The 14770-nt window shown below is 40.8% G+C and overlaps 1 protein-coding gene and 1 long non-coding RNA gene across 3 annotated transcripts in view; both read right to left on the bottom strand.

Annotated features, from left to right (window-relative positions):
* LOC115205411 (glutamine--fructose-6-phosphate aminotransferase [isomerizing] 2) overlaps nucleotides 1–12139 on the bottom strand; it is a 32593-nt gene extending 20454 nt beyond the window's left edge. Inside the window, exons 1-5 of one of the 2 annotated variants that reach the window (XM_029771372.1) lie at nucleotides 11999–12139; nucleotides 5876–5983; nucleotides 4227–4331; nucleotides 3412–3537; nucleotides 1175–1233 (exon numbers count right to left, since the gene is read on the bottom strand). In XM_029771372.1, the coding sequence (XP_029627232.1) occupies nucleotides 1175–1233; nucleotides 3412–3537; nucleotides 4227–4331; nucleotides 5876–5983; nucleotides 11999–12005 (405 nt within the window). In that variant the 5' untranslated portion in view covers nucleotides 12006–12139. The remainder of the gene's footprint in view (nucleotides 1–1174; nucleotides 1234–3411; nucleotides 3538–4226; nucleotides 4332–5875; nucleotides 5984–11998) is intronic. The other variant, XM_029771373.1, reaches the window with a different exon arrangement.
* Nucleotides 10075–10845, bottom strand: LOC115205412 (uncharacterized). The gene is made up of 2 exons (XR_003880601.1): nucleotides 10407–10845; nucleotides 10075–10351 (listed from the first exon to the last, which is right to left on the bottom strand). It is a non-coding gene; the product is annotated as an uncharacterized LOC115205412 (long non-coding RNA).
* Nucleotides 12140–14770: the final 2631 nt, after the last annotated feature.

Below are 14770 nucleotides of genomic sequence, written 5' to 3'. Positions count from 1 at the left end.
ATTCGGGCAAATAAAGTTCATATTGAAAACTATTTCTTAGATGCATACTTTCCGATTTTACGAACTCCTTTCCTTATTTAAATCACTTGCGCTGCTCACGCTGTGAAGTCCACAATGTAGCGGGGAGCTGAACAAACGCTGTAGGATTTCTACATAGCCTATGTACGACTTCTGCCTAAAGTAAACATTGCCCATTGCCACTTTGTCAATGCCATTTCAATTCACTGAGATATGGTGAAATGGGGGAAAGAACGGGGTAAACAACATCAAAGTACGTACTTGAGAAGGGTGTGGTTCAGAATTTGGCTTCTCTCTTTGTAGTTTACAGCATGTATAGTACAGTCATGACTGGGGCAGAAACAGCACTACTTTCCCAGCAACTTTCCCTGGTGTATGTTTATTGTAAGTGATATCAATAAGATATCCTAGCTTTCACCTGGATTCACCTGCTCAGTCATGGAAAGAGTTCTTAATGTTTTTTATACTCAGTGTAGTTGCAATGGGATAGGTATCAACATTATATACCACAATAATAAGGAGCGGCAACTAGTAATACCAGTAGCTATAAGTAACTATTCAGGACGGCCTGCTTGTGTGGCACTTGAAAGAGGTGTGGGTTAAAATGGAGGCGGGAGAGGGAGCTAGCCTGCTACAGCTGTAATCGGCAATCAAAATAAATATTCTATCACAGCGACCATATTCTTTTTGGAGAGCCCAAGTGATTCGGGCAAATAAAGTTCATATTGAAAACTATTTCTTAGATGCATACTTTCCGATTTTACGAACTCCTTTCCTTATTTAAATCACTTGCGCTGCTCACGCTGTGAAGTCCACAATGTAGCGGGGAGCTGAACAAACGCTGTAGGATTTCTACATAGCCTATGTACGACTTCTGCCTAAAGTAAACATTGCCCATTGCCACTTTGTCAATGCCATTTCAATTCACTTGCATTTGTGTGGAATAGTGCAACAGTCAAAAAGCCCTACACAAAGGACCCAGGCCTAAGATTGTCAAAGGCAAAGCTTCGCATGACAGAGGGCTTGAAACCCTATAACACTTCTGATCATATCTCGGACCATAAACAAGGGTTTGACCCAAAACAGCCTTGATACTGAAATAGAGTGAAACTACAGAAATACATACTGGGGAGTGGAGGGGTAGGGTAGGACTTACCAGGTACTTCTTTAACTCTTTGTAATTGGTGATGATACCATTGTGGATGACAACAAACTCTGGGGAAAAGAGAGAGAGAGGGAGAATACAGTAAAGATACTGTACAAAATATGTGTAATATGATAATGTGTGCCTGAGGAAGGACATGGCTATGGTCAACTGAAGTAGAACCTGTCTGTCTGTCTGTCTGGACTCTGTCTGTCTGGCCTCTGTCTGTCTGTCTGTCTGTCTGTCTGTCTGTCTGTCTGTCTGTCTGTCTGTCTGTCTGGCCTCTGTCTGTCTGTCTGTCTGTCTGTCTGTCTGTCTGTCTGTCTGTCTGTCTGTCTGTCTGTCTGTCTGTCTGGCCTCTGTCTGTCTGTCTGTCTGTCTGTCTGTCTGGCCTCTGTCTGTCTGTCTGGCCTCTGTCTGTCTGTCTGGCCTCTGTCTGTCTGTCTGGCCTCTGTCTGTCTGGCCAGACACCTCTGTGAGGTGTAACTCTAACTACACATTGACATCTCTGGACAATCGGTAAACAGAAAAAAAGCTCTCTCCCCTCCGTTCCAGAAAACTATGTGGCAGAGCAGTGGGTGTGTGTGTGTATGTATGTATGCATGTATCTATGTACAGTTGCAAGAATACATTTGTAAACCCTGGATTTCTGCATTGATTACTCATAAAATGTGGTATGATCTTCATCTAAGTCGCAATAATAGACAAACACAATCTGACTAAACTAATAACACACAAACAGTTGTACTTGCCACATTTGTATTGAAGACATTGAGTAATCCTTCACAGTGCAGGATGGAAAAAGTAAGTGAACCTCTGTGTTAACGACTTCTCCAAAAGCTGTTTGGAGTCAGGTGTTTCAATTAAGGAGATGAGATTGGAGGTGTGGGTTGCACAGGTGCCCTGCCCTTTAAATAAAGCCACACAAAACCTGGTTTCTGACAAATCTGTTCTTCTCCAGAATGATTGGTTAGTTTGAACCATGCCTCGATTCCAACAACTTTCAAAGGACCTTAGAAGACGCATTACAGAGATGCACGAAGCTGGAAAAGGTTACATTAGCATTGCTAAAGACCATGGTGTTCATCAATCCATAGAAAGACAAAATGTCAACAAATGGAGAAGATTCATGACTGTTGCTACTCTCCGTAGGAGTGGGCGTCCTGCGAAGATCACTCCTAGAGCACAAAGCGCAATCCTGAAAGAGGTGAGAAAGAACCCAAGGGTAACAGCAAAAAACCTCCAGAAAACTCTACAAACAATAGTCTGTGTTCATGTGTCCACTATCAGAAAAACACTGAACAACAATGGTGTTCATGGAAGGACACCACGAAGTAAACTACTGCTGTCTAAAAAAAAACATTGCGGCACGTCTCAAGTTTGCCCAAGACCACCTGGATGTACCATAATGCTTCTGGGGAAATGTGCTGTGGACAGATGAGACAAAAGTTAAACTTTTTGGGAAAAATGCACAACGCTATGTGTGGAGGAAAAAAGGCACTGCACACCAAGACCAAAAACTCATCCCAAATGTGAAGCATGGTGGAGGGAGCATCATGGTTTGGGGCTGCTTTGCTGCCTCAGGGCCTGGACACCTTGCAATCATTGAGAGAACAATGAATTCAAAAGTGTATCAAGGCATTTTACAGGAGAATGTCAGGGCAGCAGTCTATGACCTCAAGCTTAAGAGAGGTTGGGTGATGCAACAAGACAATGACACAAAGCACACAAGTAAATCAACTAAAGAATGACTGAAAGGAAGAAAATGGTCAAGTCAGAGTCCTGACCTTAACCCAAATGAGATGCTGTGGCATGACCTGAAGAGGGCTGTGCAATCAAGACAACCCAGAAATATTGATGAACTGAAACAGATTTGTAGGGAGGAATGGTTCAAAATTCCTCCACGACGTTGTGCAAGTCTTCTAAGCAGCTACAGGAAACGTTTGGTGGAGGTTGTTGCTGCTAAAGTAGGATCTACAAGTTACTAAATTCAAAGGTTCACTTACTTTTTCCAGCCTGCACTATGAATGATTACTCAATGTCTTCAATAAAAATGTGAAAAGTACATCTGTTTGTGTGTTATTAGTTTAGTCAGATTGTGTTTGTCTATTATTGTGACTTTGATGAAGATCAGACCACATTTCATGAGTAATCAATGCAGAAATCCAGGTAATTCCAACGGGTTCACAAACGTATTCTTGCAACTGTATGTATGGCATGTGTGCGTATGTGTGTGTAGTGTGTGTTACCGTTGTTCTTGTCGGAGCGCTGGGGATGGCTGTTGAGGGCACTGGGTTCACCGTGTGTGGCCCAGCGTGTGTGAGCAATGCCAAAGTGTGTGTCCAACTCCACCTCCAGATCCATGCAGTCTTTCTCTGCTCACAAGACACATCAAGATCAATGCCATGAGCATGTCATTTTACATGTATGGCAATGACTGAACAGTAACATGAAAGGGAGAAACATTGCATCGGTCAATAAAGGTGCATTATAAAGCACTGTGATAAAGGGTGATGCTGACAGGGGACTACGGAAGTGTAATTCAACCTTTTAGCATTACCTAACGTAGCAGGTGTAAAAGAAAGGCCTGAGACTAGATCCTCTACATACTGGTTTTGACGAGAAGAAAAAAAACTGTCGGGGGAGGTTCTCTTCAGCACTGTTCAACCAATCCAGTAAATGTGGAGGAGGAGTTAAGATGGAGTGTCGCCAGAGACAGTATAGTACGTAGGTTTAGTAACTCTGTTGTGTCGCCTTGTTAACGTGGAAAAACGGAAGTCGCGCCACACGCTCTCTTTTCATTCCCCCTGAAAACCTGAACATCCAGTTGTTGGGGACTCAGCAGAGGCTTCCCTTACCATAACCCTACACTGTTGCCTCTTTCATTAGAGAGGTATTAGTTATGGCAAAGAAGAAGGGAAGTAAACTGGAAGGGTCCTGAGGCAGAAGGACAGAGGAATTACCAAGAAGAGAGAGAGCTACAGACAATAAAATACTTTATAAACACATAATACTGACGCCTGACAACAGGAATGTGATGGATGCAGGTAGTCATGAGACCTACTGTAGAGCTCTTCATCCAGGGCCTTCACTTTGCCTTTCTTCTTGATGAGAACAATTTTGCCGTCGTCTTCTGTCGTTGTCTTCTTGTTGCCGTCCACAGCGATGCCTGAAACAAGAGAAACAAGGCAATCTTATACCAATACCAACCTTAAACCAATCATCATCAATGCAGGCTATATTAGCTGGCTAGTAGGCTGCAGGGCCAGTCAATGAATCAGGTCAACTTTAACTGAGACAATAGTCATGACAATGTGAAAGCTTGTTTGAAAGACTCCAAATCCTAATCCATTTAAAACTCTTTAATGTGATTAAATGATCTTCCCTGAGATCATTCGGGGAAGAGTTAAGTTGTTAATTTAGAGCAAAGAGCTGATTACTGTGGAACCCCTGTGAATGTTAACCAGCTGATTACTGTGGAACCCCTGTGAATGTTAACCAGCTGATTACTGTGGAACCCCTGTGAATGTTAACCAGCTGATTACTGTGGAACCCCTGTGAATGTTAACCAGCTGATTACTGTGGAACCCCTGTGAATGTTAACCAGCTCACATAGAATGACAGGTAATGACTGTGGGTGTGTGTGTGTGTGTGTAGCATATGGGTTTTACCGTCCATGAAAGGGGCTGTGTTCCAGGATAAACAAACATGGGGGGGTTCATGCGTGTCTGTGTACTCTGGAATATGCCATTGGAGGAATGCCAAAGCAATAGTAAATACCAGTGAGGCAGATATCATTGGTGCACGGTGAGGCTCAGAACAGAACTAAAGGCTACAGATTCTCTCCTCACGAGGGCTCTCTACTACTACCTTCTCTGTTATAAGTTCAACTCATCAGACTTATCTGAACGTTGCTGACCGATGCCCTGTCCCACATCAACCCCTAGCTGTAGCTATGAACAGATAGTGGAAGTAATAAGGCATTAGAGCTAGATGGAGTGCCCACACCAGTTTCAGATGGAGCATGTAATCAGATGTCCACACCCCACCTCATCTTACCTGTCCTACCTGTGTGTCAACTTAGCCCTGATTCCTGGACCTAGATCTACAATGCACTCATCAGGATGATCTATAACTGACAGCAACTGGCAGCTATCAGCTGCCTTGTAAGTGGCAGTGTAAGTGGGCCTTCCCTGTGGCTCAGTTGGTAGAGCATGGTGTGTGCAATGCCAGGGTTGTGGGTTCGGTTCCCACGGGGGGCCAGAACAAAAAACAAAACAAAATGAAATGTATGCACTCACTACTGTAAGTTGTTCTGGATAAGAGCGTCTGCTAAATGACTAAAATGTAAGTGATTAGATATCATACCTTCATTATGACCACACAGAGCATGTACCAATACTGTCTTACCAGCCTGAAGCACACAGGGCAGAAATCAGTAGTCCTTAGGGTTTTATGATGTAATAGTGCTTTACTATGAGTTGAGTTGTGCTATAAGCCTTAAACTGTCTGTACAGTTACACAGTAAGGTTGGATACATTAATTGTGTGTGTGTTCAGGGTGATACCCAAGCTGACAAGGTGAAAGATCTGTCGATGTGCCCTTAACCCCAATTTGCTTTAGGGGTGCTGTACTACTATGGCTGACCCTGTAAAACAACACATTTCACTGCAAAAATGTAACTGCAAAAATAAAACATATTTATTTATTTACCTGCTGAATCATAGCCTCTGTACTCCAGCCTCTGTAGTCCCTTCACCAGCGTCTCAAATATCTCCTTTCTGGTGCGAGGCACACAGTAATTCAGGTAGGCAAAGATCCCTACAATGAGGCCAAGTGAGAGAGAGAGAGAGAGAGAGAGAGAGAGAGAGAGAGAGAGAGAGAGAGGGAGAGAGAGAGAGACCGAGAGACAGCGTGAGAGAGACAGAGAACGATAGCGAGAGATACAGAGGCATAGAGACAGAGGAATAGAGACATAGAGACAGAGTATTCAAGACAGAGACAATGAGACAGAGAAATAGAGACATAGAGACATAGACATAGAGACATAGAGACATGAAAACAGAGACATAAAGACAGAGACATAAAGACAGACAGAGACAGAGACATAAATAGAGACAGAGACATAGAGACAGAGACATAGAGACAGAGACAGACAGAGAGAGACAGAGACATAAAAATAGAGACAGAGACATAGAGATAGAGACAGAGACATAGAGACAAAAAGATAGAGACAGAGACATAGAGACATAATGATAGAGACAGAGACCGAGACATAGAGACAGAGACATAGAGACAGAGACATAGAGACAAAGACAGAGACAAAGACAGAGACATAAAGACAGAGACATAAAGACAGAGACATAAAGACAGAGACATAAAGACAGAGACATAGAGATAGAGACAGAGACATAGAGATAGACATAGAGATAGAGACAGATATATAGAAATAGAGGTATAGAGACAAAGATAGAGACAGAGACATAGAAAGAGAGATATAGAGATAGAGACAGAGACATAAAGACAGACAGCAACATACAGACAGAGACATAGAGACATAAAGATAGAGACATAGAGACAGAGACATACAGACAGAGACATAGACATAAACATAGACACATAAAGATAGAGACATAGACATCGAGATAGAGGCATAGACACAAAGATAGAGACATAGAGACAGAGACATCGAGATAGAGGCATAGAGACATAGAGACATAAAGATAGAGACATAGAGATAGAGGCATAGAGACATAGAGATAGAGGCATAGAGACATAGAGACATAAAGATAGAGACATAGAGATAGAGGCATAGAGACAGAGACATCGAGATAGAGGCATAGAGACATAAAGATAGAGACATAAAGATAGAGACATAAAGATAGAGACAGAGACATAGAGATAGAGACATAGAGATAGAGACATAGAGATAGAGGCATAGAGACAGAGACATCGAGATAGAGGCATAGAGACATAAAGATAGAGACATAAAGATAGAGACATAGAGACATAAAGATAGAGACATAGAGACATAGAGATAGAGACATAGAGACATAAAGATAGAGACATAGAGATAGAGGCATAGAGACAGAGGCATAGAGATAGAGACATAAAGATAGAGACATAGAGACAAAGATAGAGACATAAAGATAGAGACATAAAGATAGAGACATAGAGACATAAAGATAGAGGCATAGAGACATAGAGACATAAAGATAGAGACATAGAGACATAGAGATAGAGACATAGAGACATAAAGATAGAGACATAGAGATAGAGACATAGAGATAGAGGCATAGAGACATAAAGATAGAGACATAAAGACAGAGACATAGAGACATAGAGATAGAGACAGAGACATACAGACAGAGACATAGACATAAACATAGACACATAAAGATAGAGACATAGACAACGAGATAGAGGCATAGACACAAAGATAGAGACATAGAGACAGAGACATCGAGATAGAGGCATAGAGACATAAAGATAGAGACATAGAGATAGAGGCATAGAGACATAGAGATAGAGGCATAGAGACATAGAGACATAAAGATAGAGACATAGAGATAGAGGCATAGAGACAGAGACATCGAGATAGAGGCATAGAGACATAAAGATAGAGACATAGAGATAGAGACAAAGATAGAGACATAGAGATAGAGGCATAGAGACATAGAGACATAAAGATAGAGACATAGAGATAGAGGCATAGAGACATAGAGACATAAAGATAGAGACATAAAGATAGAGGCATAGAGACATAGAGACATAAAGATAGAGACATAAAGATAGAGACATAGAGACATAGAGATAGAGACATAGAGATAGAGACATAGAGACATAAAGATAGAGACATAGAGATAGAGACATAGAGATAGAGACATAGAGACATAAAGATAGAGGCATAGAGACATAGAGACAGAGACATACAGACAAAGATAGAGACATAAAGATAGAGACATAGAGATAGAGGCATAGAGACATAGAGACATAAAGATAGAGACATAGAGATAGAGGCATAGAGACAGAGACATCGAGATAGAGGCATAGAGACATAAAGATAGAGACATAAAGATAGAGACATAGAGACATAAAGATAGAGACATAGAGACATAAAGATAGAGACATAAAGACAGAGACATAGAGACATAAAGATAGAGACATAGAGATAGAGACATAGAGATAGAGACATAGAGACAAAGATAGAGACATAAAGATAGAGACATAAAGATAGAGACATAGAGACATAAAGATAGAGACATAGAGACATAAAGATAGAGACATAGAGATAGAGACAGAGACATAAAGACATAAAGACAGAGACATAAAGACATAAAGATAGAGACATAGAGACATAAAGATAGAGACATAGAGACATAAAGATAGAGACATAGAGATAGAGGCATAGAGACATAGAGACATAAAGATAGAGACATAGAGATAGAGGCATAGAGACAGAGGCATAGAGATAGAGACATAGAGATAGAGGCATAGAGACATAAAGATAGAGACATAAAGATAGAGACATAGAGACATAAAGATAGAGACATAGAGACATAGAGATAGAGACATAGAGACATAAAGATAGAGACATAAAGATAGAGGCATAGAGACATAGAGACATAGAGATAGAGACATAAAGATAGAGACATAGAGACAAAGATAGAGACATAAAGATAGAGACATAAAGATAGAGACATAAAGATAGAGACATAGAGACATAAAGATAGAGACATAGAGACATAAAGATAGAGACATAGAGATAGAGGCATAGAGACATAGAGACATAAAGATAGAGACATAGAGATAGAGGCATAGAGACAGAGGCATAGAGATAGAGACATAGAGATAGAGGTATAGAGATAGAGGCATAGAGACATAGAGACATAAAGATAGAGACATAGAGACATAGAGATAGAGACATAGAGACAGAGGCATAGAGATAGAGACATAGAGATAGAGGTATAGAGATAGAGGCATAGAGACATAGAGACATAAAGATAGAGACATAGAGACATAGAGATAGAGACATAGAGATAGAGGCATAGAGACAAAGATAGAGACATAAAGATAGAGACATAAAGATAGAGGCATAGAGACAGAGGCATAGAGACATAGAGATAGAGACAGATCAGCTCTCTGGTCTTTTCACAGCTTTTTTTACCCTCCCTTTCCTTCTTCAATCTTCATATTCAACTTGAGCCTTTTTATCAGGTATTCTACTGAAATGAGCAGTGTGTAGGTATAATGTAGATTGCACATTCAGTACTGGGTTGTTGAGTTAGGGATAGGGCTGCCATTTCCCATAGTCGTGTTACAATTCGTCCTATATTCTGTTTGCAAAGGGTGTAAATCCTATTCTGTTGTTATGGTGCAGCAAACAGTTGATAAGATGAGTCTTGTACTATAATTTTTTTTACAGTGTATTCATTCAAATATAGAATAAAACGCTCAACAAAGTTGCGTAAGAAGTTGAGAGCAGAGACGGATAAAGTGTCACTCAGTAACCCAACAGTTGTTTGTTGTATTTCATAATCCTCTCTTCCTGTGTTTGGAAAAATCCTCCTCTATAATATACTGTAAACATGGAAGCAGTGGCCTATGCAGATGGGTTACTGACATGGCCATCTTTTTTTCTAAGTGAAATTAAATCATAATATATATATATATTTGTTTAGATTTTTTTTGATTGTGCACACAGTACCTGAGCTTTATTGCACATATTAAATATATATGGTTGTATAACATAGGAACTGTAGTGATAAACCTTCTTTATAAACTGTTGTGTAACAGTATAGCTTCCGTGCCTCTCCTCGCCCCTACCTGGACTCAAACCATCTTTTTTTCTCAGTGAAATTAAATCATAATATATATATTTATTTTTTATTTTTTATTTATTATTATTTTTATTTTTTCTATTTTGTTGTATATCAATGAATTAGTCTCTATCTAACTGGGGAAATAATGGTAGCATTTACAGAATATTTGCTGCTATCTGAATATTTTATTGTGGTTCCTTAATTATTTGTTATATTATTATTAATTTTTTTAAACTGCATTGTTGATTAAGGGCTTGTAAGTAAGCATTTCACTGTAAGGTCTACACCTGTTGTATTCGGCGCATGTGATAAATACAATTTGATTTGATTTTGATTTGATTTAAAGGGCCTGTCTAAATTTGCAAACCTCCATTACAGTGTACTACAGTGGTTCCCAACCAGGGCTCCTAGGAACTGAAAACCTCCATTACAGTGTACTACAGTGGTTCCCAACCAGGGCTCCTAGGAACTGAAAACCTCCATTACAGTGTACTACAGTGGTTCCCAACCAGGGCTCCTAGGAACTGAAAACCTCCATTACAGTGTACTACAGTGGTTCCCAACCAGGGCTCCTAGGAACTGAAAACCTCCATTACAGTTTACTACAGTGGTTCCCAACCAGGGCTCCTAGGAACTGAAAAGGGATGGGAACCACTGGTGCACTATATTGCTGGGGTTCTGATAAAAACATAACACGCTTTATGCTCTGGAGAGCACCTCAATGGGGATCCGTGATGTGTGATGTGTGCAATTAAAGTTCCCAGTCTGCGCGCTGTGCGATGGAGGGAGGTTCAGGTAGAACCCTCACCTTCTGTGGAAAGGGTTCTCCATGTAACCCCAAATAGTTCTACCTGGATTCAAAACAGGGATAATTATTCAAAGGGTTATCCTATGGGGACAGCTGAAGAAACCTTTTAGGTTCTAAATAGCATCTTTTTTTCTAAGAGTTGCTGAGAAAAGCGAACTGGCCGACCTAGATATAGTGTCTGCTGTAAAGCATTGCTTAGATTTCTCACCTCGGGGCAAAATAGTTACTATTACTATTAAACTAAAAGTATTTAATACTATGTATAAACTTGTTCATTCGAGCCCTGAATGGTGATTGGCTGACAGCCATGGTACATCAGACCATATATCACGGGTATGACAAAACATTTATTTATACTGCTCTAATTACGTTGGTAACCAGTTTATAATAGCAATAAGGCACCTCGGGGGTTCGTGATATATGGCCAATATACCACCGCTAAGGGCTGTACCCAGGCACTCCGAGATGCGTCAGGCTTAAGAACAGCCCTCAGCCGTGGTATATTGTGGTATATTGGCAATATTGCCTTATTGCCTAAACAACCCTACATTTTCATGATAATGCATAATCATATTTCAGCAACAGAAATGTGCATAGGCCTAGAATCCAACGACTCGGTTGATACCTACATCTTTAAGCATAGGCTACGTTTCGTTTTCCCAAAAGTTGGCCATTTGAGAATGAAGCTCCATGGGCTGATAATATCACATCGATGTGTATCATCGTAACCTGCTCACAATACAATGCTGAGCTGTCATTGACAGGCCTACCCCAAGGAGGTACATTGACACGTAGCAGCTCAACGTCCTATTCAGGATGCATGGAAGAAGCATGTTATCTACGGCGGAGGATCAGAGTCCCACAAATATATTGTACTGAGGACCGCAGCTTAACTCTATTACATTAAATCGAGGTTTATATTTAGATATAAAAAATGCCTGCACTGACATGTAAATTGCCTACAAGGATGGCACCTCATTCAGCATTCAGTGACGCACATACACAAACTGTCTGAACGGACTGGTTTAAAATAGCCTACAATAACAACATACATAATCATTTTGTCAGATTCCAACAATAGTAATAACCTAGGCTAAACTAACCTAATCATGTTTTTGCATAAAGCGTCATCTGTCTCCTGATTAGACAATCCAGATTCCCAGTTCCATGATGCACAGTGAAAGATGTAGCTCTATCTGACCTTACCACACATGGTTCTGATTGTCTTGTCCAAATGGATACTGTTCAAGGCGATGGCCGGTTCGTGGTAGTTTACGCCGTTACTACTGTCAGTAGTTCCCGAGTAGAATTCAAATGAAACTGTGTAAAACTTCTCACTCCCAGCATTTATTTAAAGCCAGTTCCGCGAGCGCGGGCTCCACCCCCGGCCTCGTCTCCAAGGCAACTAGGGTAACCACCCTTTCACTGTAATGTACATCTTCATACTGTAATGTGGACTACTTCCTAGAACTCAAGTTTTACTGTAAACCTGTCCTTCCATATTCCAGAGACTTCACATCATACTATAATGGAGACATCATGTACACTGAACTGAACTAATACCTAGCAATTTGCATAATCAAAAAGAGACCAAGGCATTCTTAACAAACTTCCATGGAGGTAAAGCTTCCTGGAAGCATATTTTATATAATCAGTGATGGTTATCAAGAACCTGGGAATGTAACTTGTGATGAGTTATGAAAGGAATTTTATATGGAAAGTCTTTAAACATCCTCCTCATCATCATCCACATCATCATCCTCTTCATCTTCCTCTTCCCCCTCATCATCACCATCTTCCTCCTTCCCCTCATCATCATCCTCATCATCAATATTAATAGATGTTCTTGCATATAGGCTGGTCTAGTTGTTGTGGTAGTTTTGTTTGGTGACTCTAGCAGTCTGGACTTACCACCTGGCAGTCAAACCTGGGATGTACACCTCAAGACCATGTTATTCCACAGAGCTAAAGCCTAGGCTCAATCTTTCTTGCCAATGGAGTCTATAGTTCAGTCCAGTCTTAATCATACCATTACTGTCAGTGGGGCACTGATATCTTCCCAATCCCTGTAATTTTACAATCGTGACATGTCGGTTTATAACTTTGTAGGGTTGGCCAAGGGAGGACCTTGAGAGTAATTACTCACAATCATTTAGCAACAAATAAAGGGCGATAGAAAGAAACATCCACCAAGGGATAGCCCACCTTAAATTAATGGCAGAGAGATTTATTTAGGCGTGGATTGATTGTGCACACAGTAACTGAGCTTTATTGCACATATTAAATATATATGGTTGTATAACATAGGAACTGTAGTGATAAACCTTCTTTATAAACTGTTGTGTAACAGTATAGCTTCCGTGCCTCTCCTCGCCCCTACCTGGACTCAAACCAGGGACCCTCTGCAAACATCAACAACTGCCTCCCACGAAGCATCGTTACCCATCGCTCCACAAAAGCCGCGGCCCTTGCTGAGCAAGGGGAAAAACTACTTCAAGGACTCAGAGCAAGTGAAGTCACCGATTGAAATGCTATTAGCAAGCACCCCGCTAACTAGCTAGCCATTTCACATCGGTTATATTAAGGTGATGCAAAGTGATATTTGTCCACAGTGTTGTTTGATTGACCGTTTCTAAAGAGAGAGTAGAGGTTAGAGACAGTCAGAACAGAAAGACAGAGGGGAGAATACACACAAAGAAAATGGTTCTATATAGTGCCAAATTAGGGTTCTTTGGTTTGTAACCATAGATGATCCCTTTTTGGTGCTATATAGAACCTTTTTTGAAGGTTAATTAAAGAACCTTGCTCATAAGGTTCTAAATGGAACCTGTATGGTGCTATAAAGAACCCTTTCCTAAGATTATTTAAGATTACTCAGTACAAATTGATTCATTCTCAGTAAAAGTTGAGTCAGTAGAAGTTGAGTCATTCTTAGTACAAGTTGAGTCAGTCTCGGTAGGAGTTGAGTCAGTGGAAGTTGAGTCATTCTTAGTACAAGTTGAGTCAGTCTCGGTAGGAGTTGAGTCAGTAGAAGTTGAGTCAGTCTGATAAAGACCTGACTGGACTATAGACTCCATTGGCAGGGCAAGTTGGTATAGTTGCTCTGATTATCTATCGCTCTACGTACAAGTTGGTTCGGAGTGATCTCGTCTGAGACCCGAGCCTAGGCGTTTAGCTATGTGTACTAACATGGTCTTGAGGTGTGTTGACAGCCCAGGTTTGACTGCCAGGTGGTCACTCCAGACTTCTGGGATTGCCAAACAGAACTGCCACAAGAACTAGACTAGCCTATATGCAACGACATCGAATAATATTGATGATAAGGATGGTGAGGGGAAGGAGGAAGACGATGATTATGATGAGGAGGGGGAGGAGGAAGATGATGCTGAGGATCATGATGAGGGGAAGGAGGAAGCTAATGATGATGATGATGATGAATAAGAGGAGAAGGAGGAGGATGAGGGGAAGGAGGATGTTGATGAGGGGAAGAAGGAAGGTGATGATGATGAGGAGGAGGATGATGGTGATGAGGATGTTTAAAGGCTTTCCAAATAAAATTCCTTCCATATAAAATTCCTTTCACATCTCATCACAAGTTACACGCCCTGTGCTTCCAGGAAATTTTACCTCCATGGAAGTGTGTTAATTATGGCTCTGGCTCTTTTTGATTATGCAATGTGTCAGGTATTAATGTACAATCTTCCCTGTGGCTCAGTTGGTAGAGCATGGTGTTTGCAACGCCAGCATGGTGTGTGCAATGCCAGGGTTGTGGGTTCAATTCCCACTGGGGGCCAGTACAAAAAAATGCATGAAATGAAATGTATGCAGTCACTCTGGATAAGAGTGTCTGCTAAATAACTAAAATGTAAAATGTACTGTATGATGTAAAGTCTCTGGATTGTGTGTCAACTCTTACTGAGACTAAGAGTGTGCTAATATTAAAACTGTACAGATAAACCGCACTAAAATTAAAGATAG

Source organism: Salmo trutta, chromosome 13 (genome assembly GCF_901001165.1).
Source record: "Salmo trutta chromosome 13, fSalTru1.1, whole genome shotgun sequence".
NCBI lineage: Eukaryota > Metazoa > Chordata > Actinopteri > Salmoniformes > Salmonidae > Salmo > Salmo trutta.
This window is presented reverse-complemented; position numbering and strand designations above follow the sequence as displayed.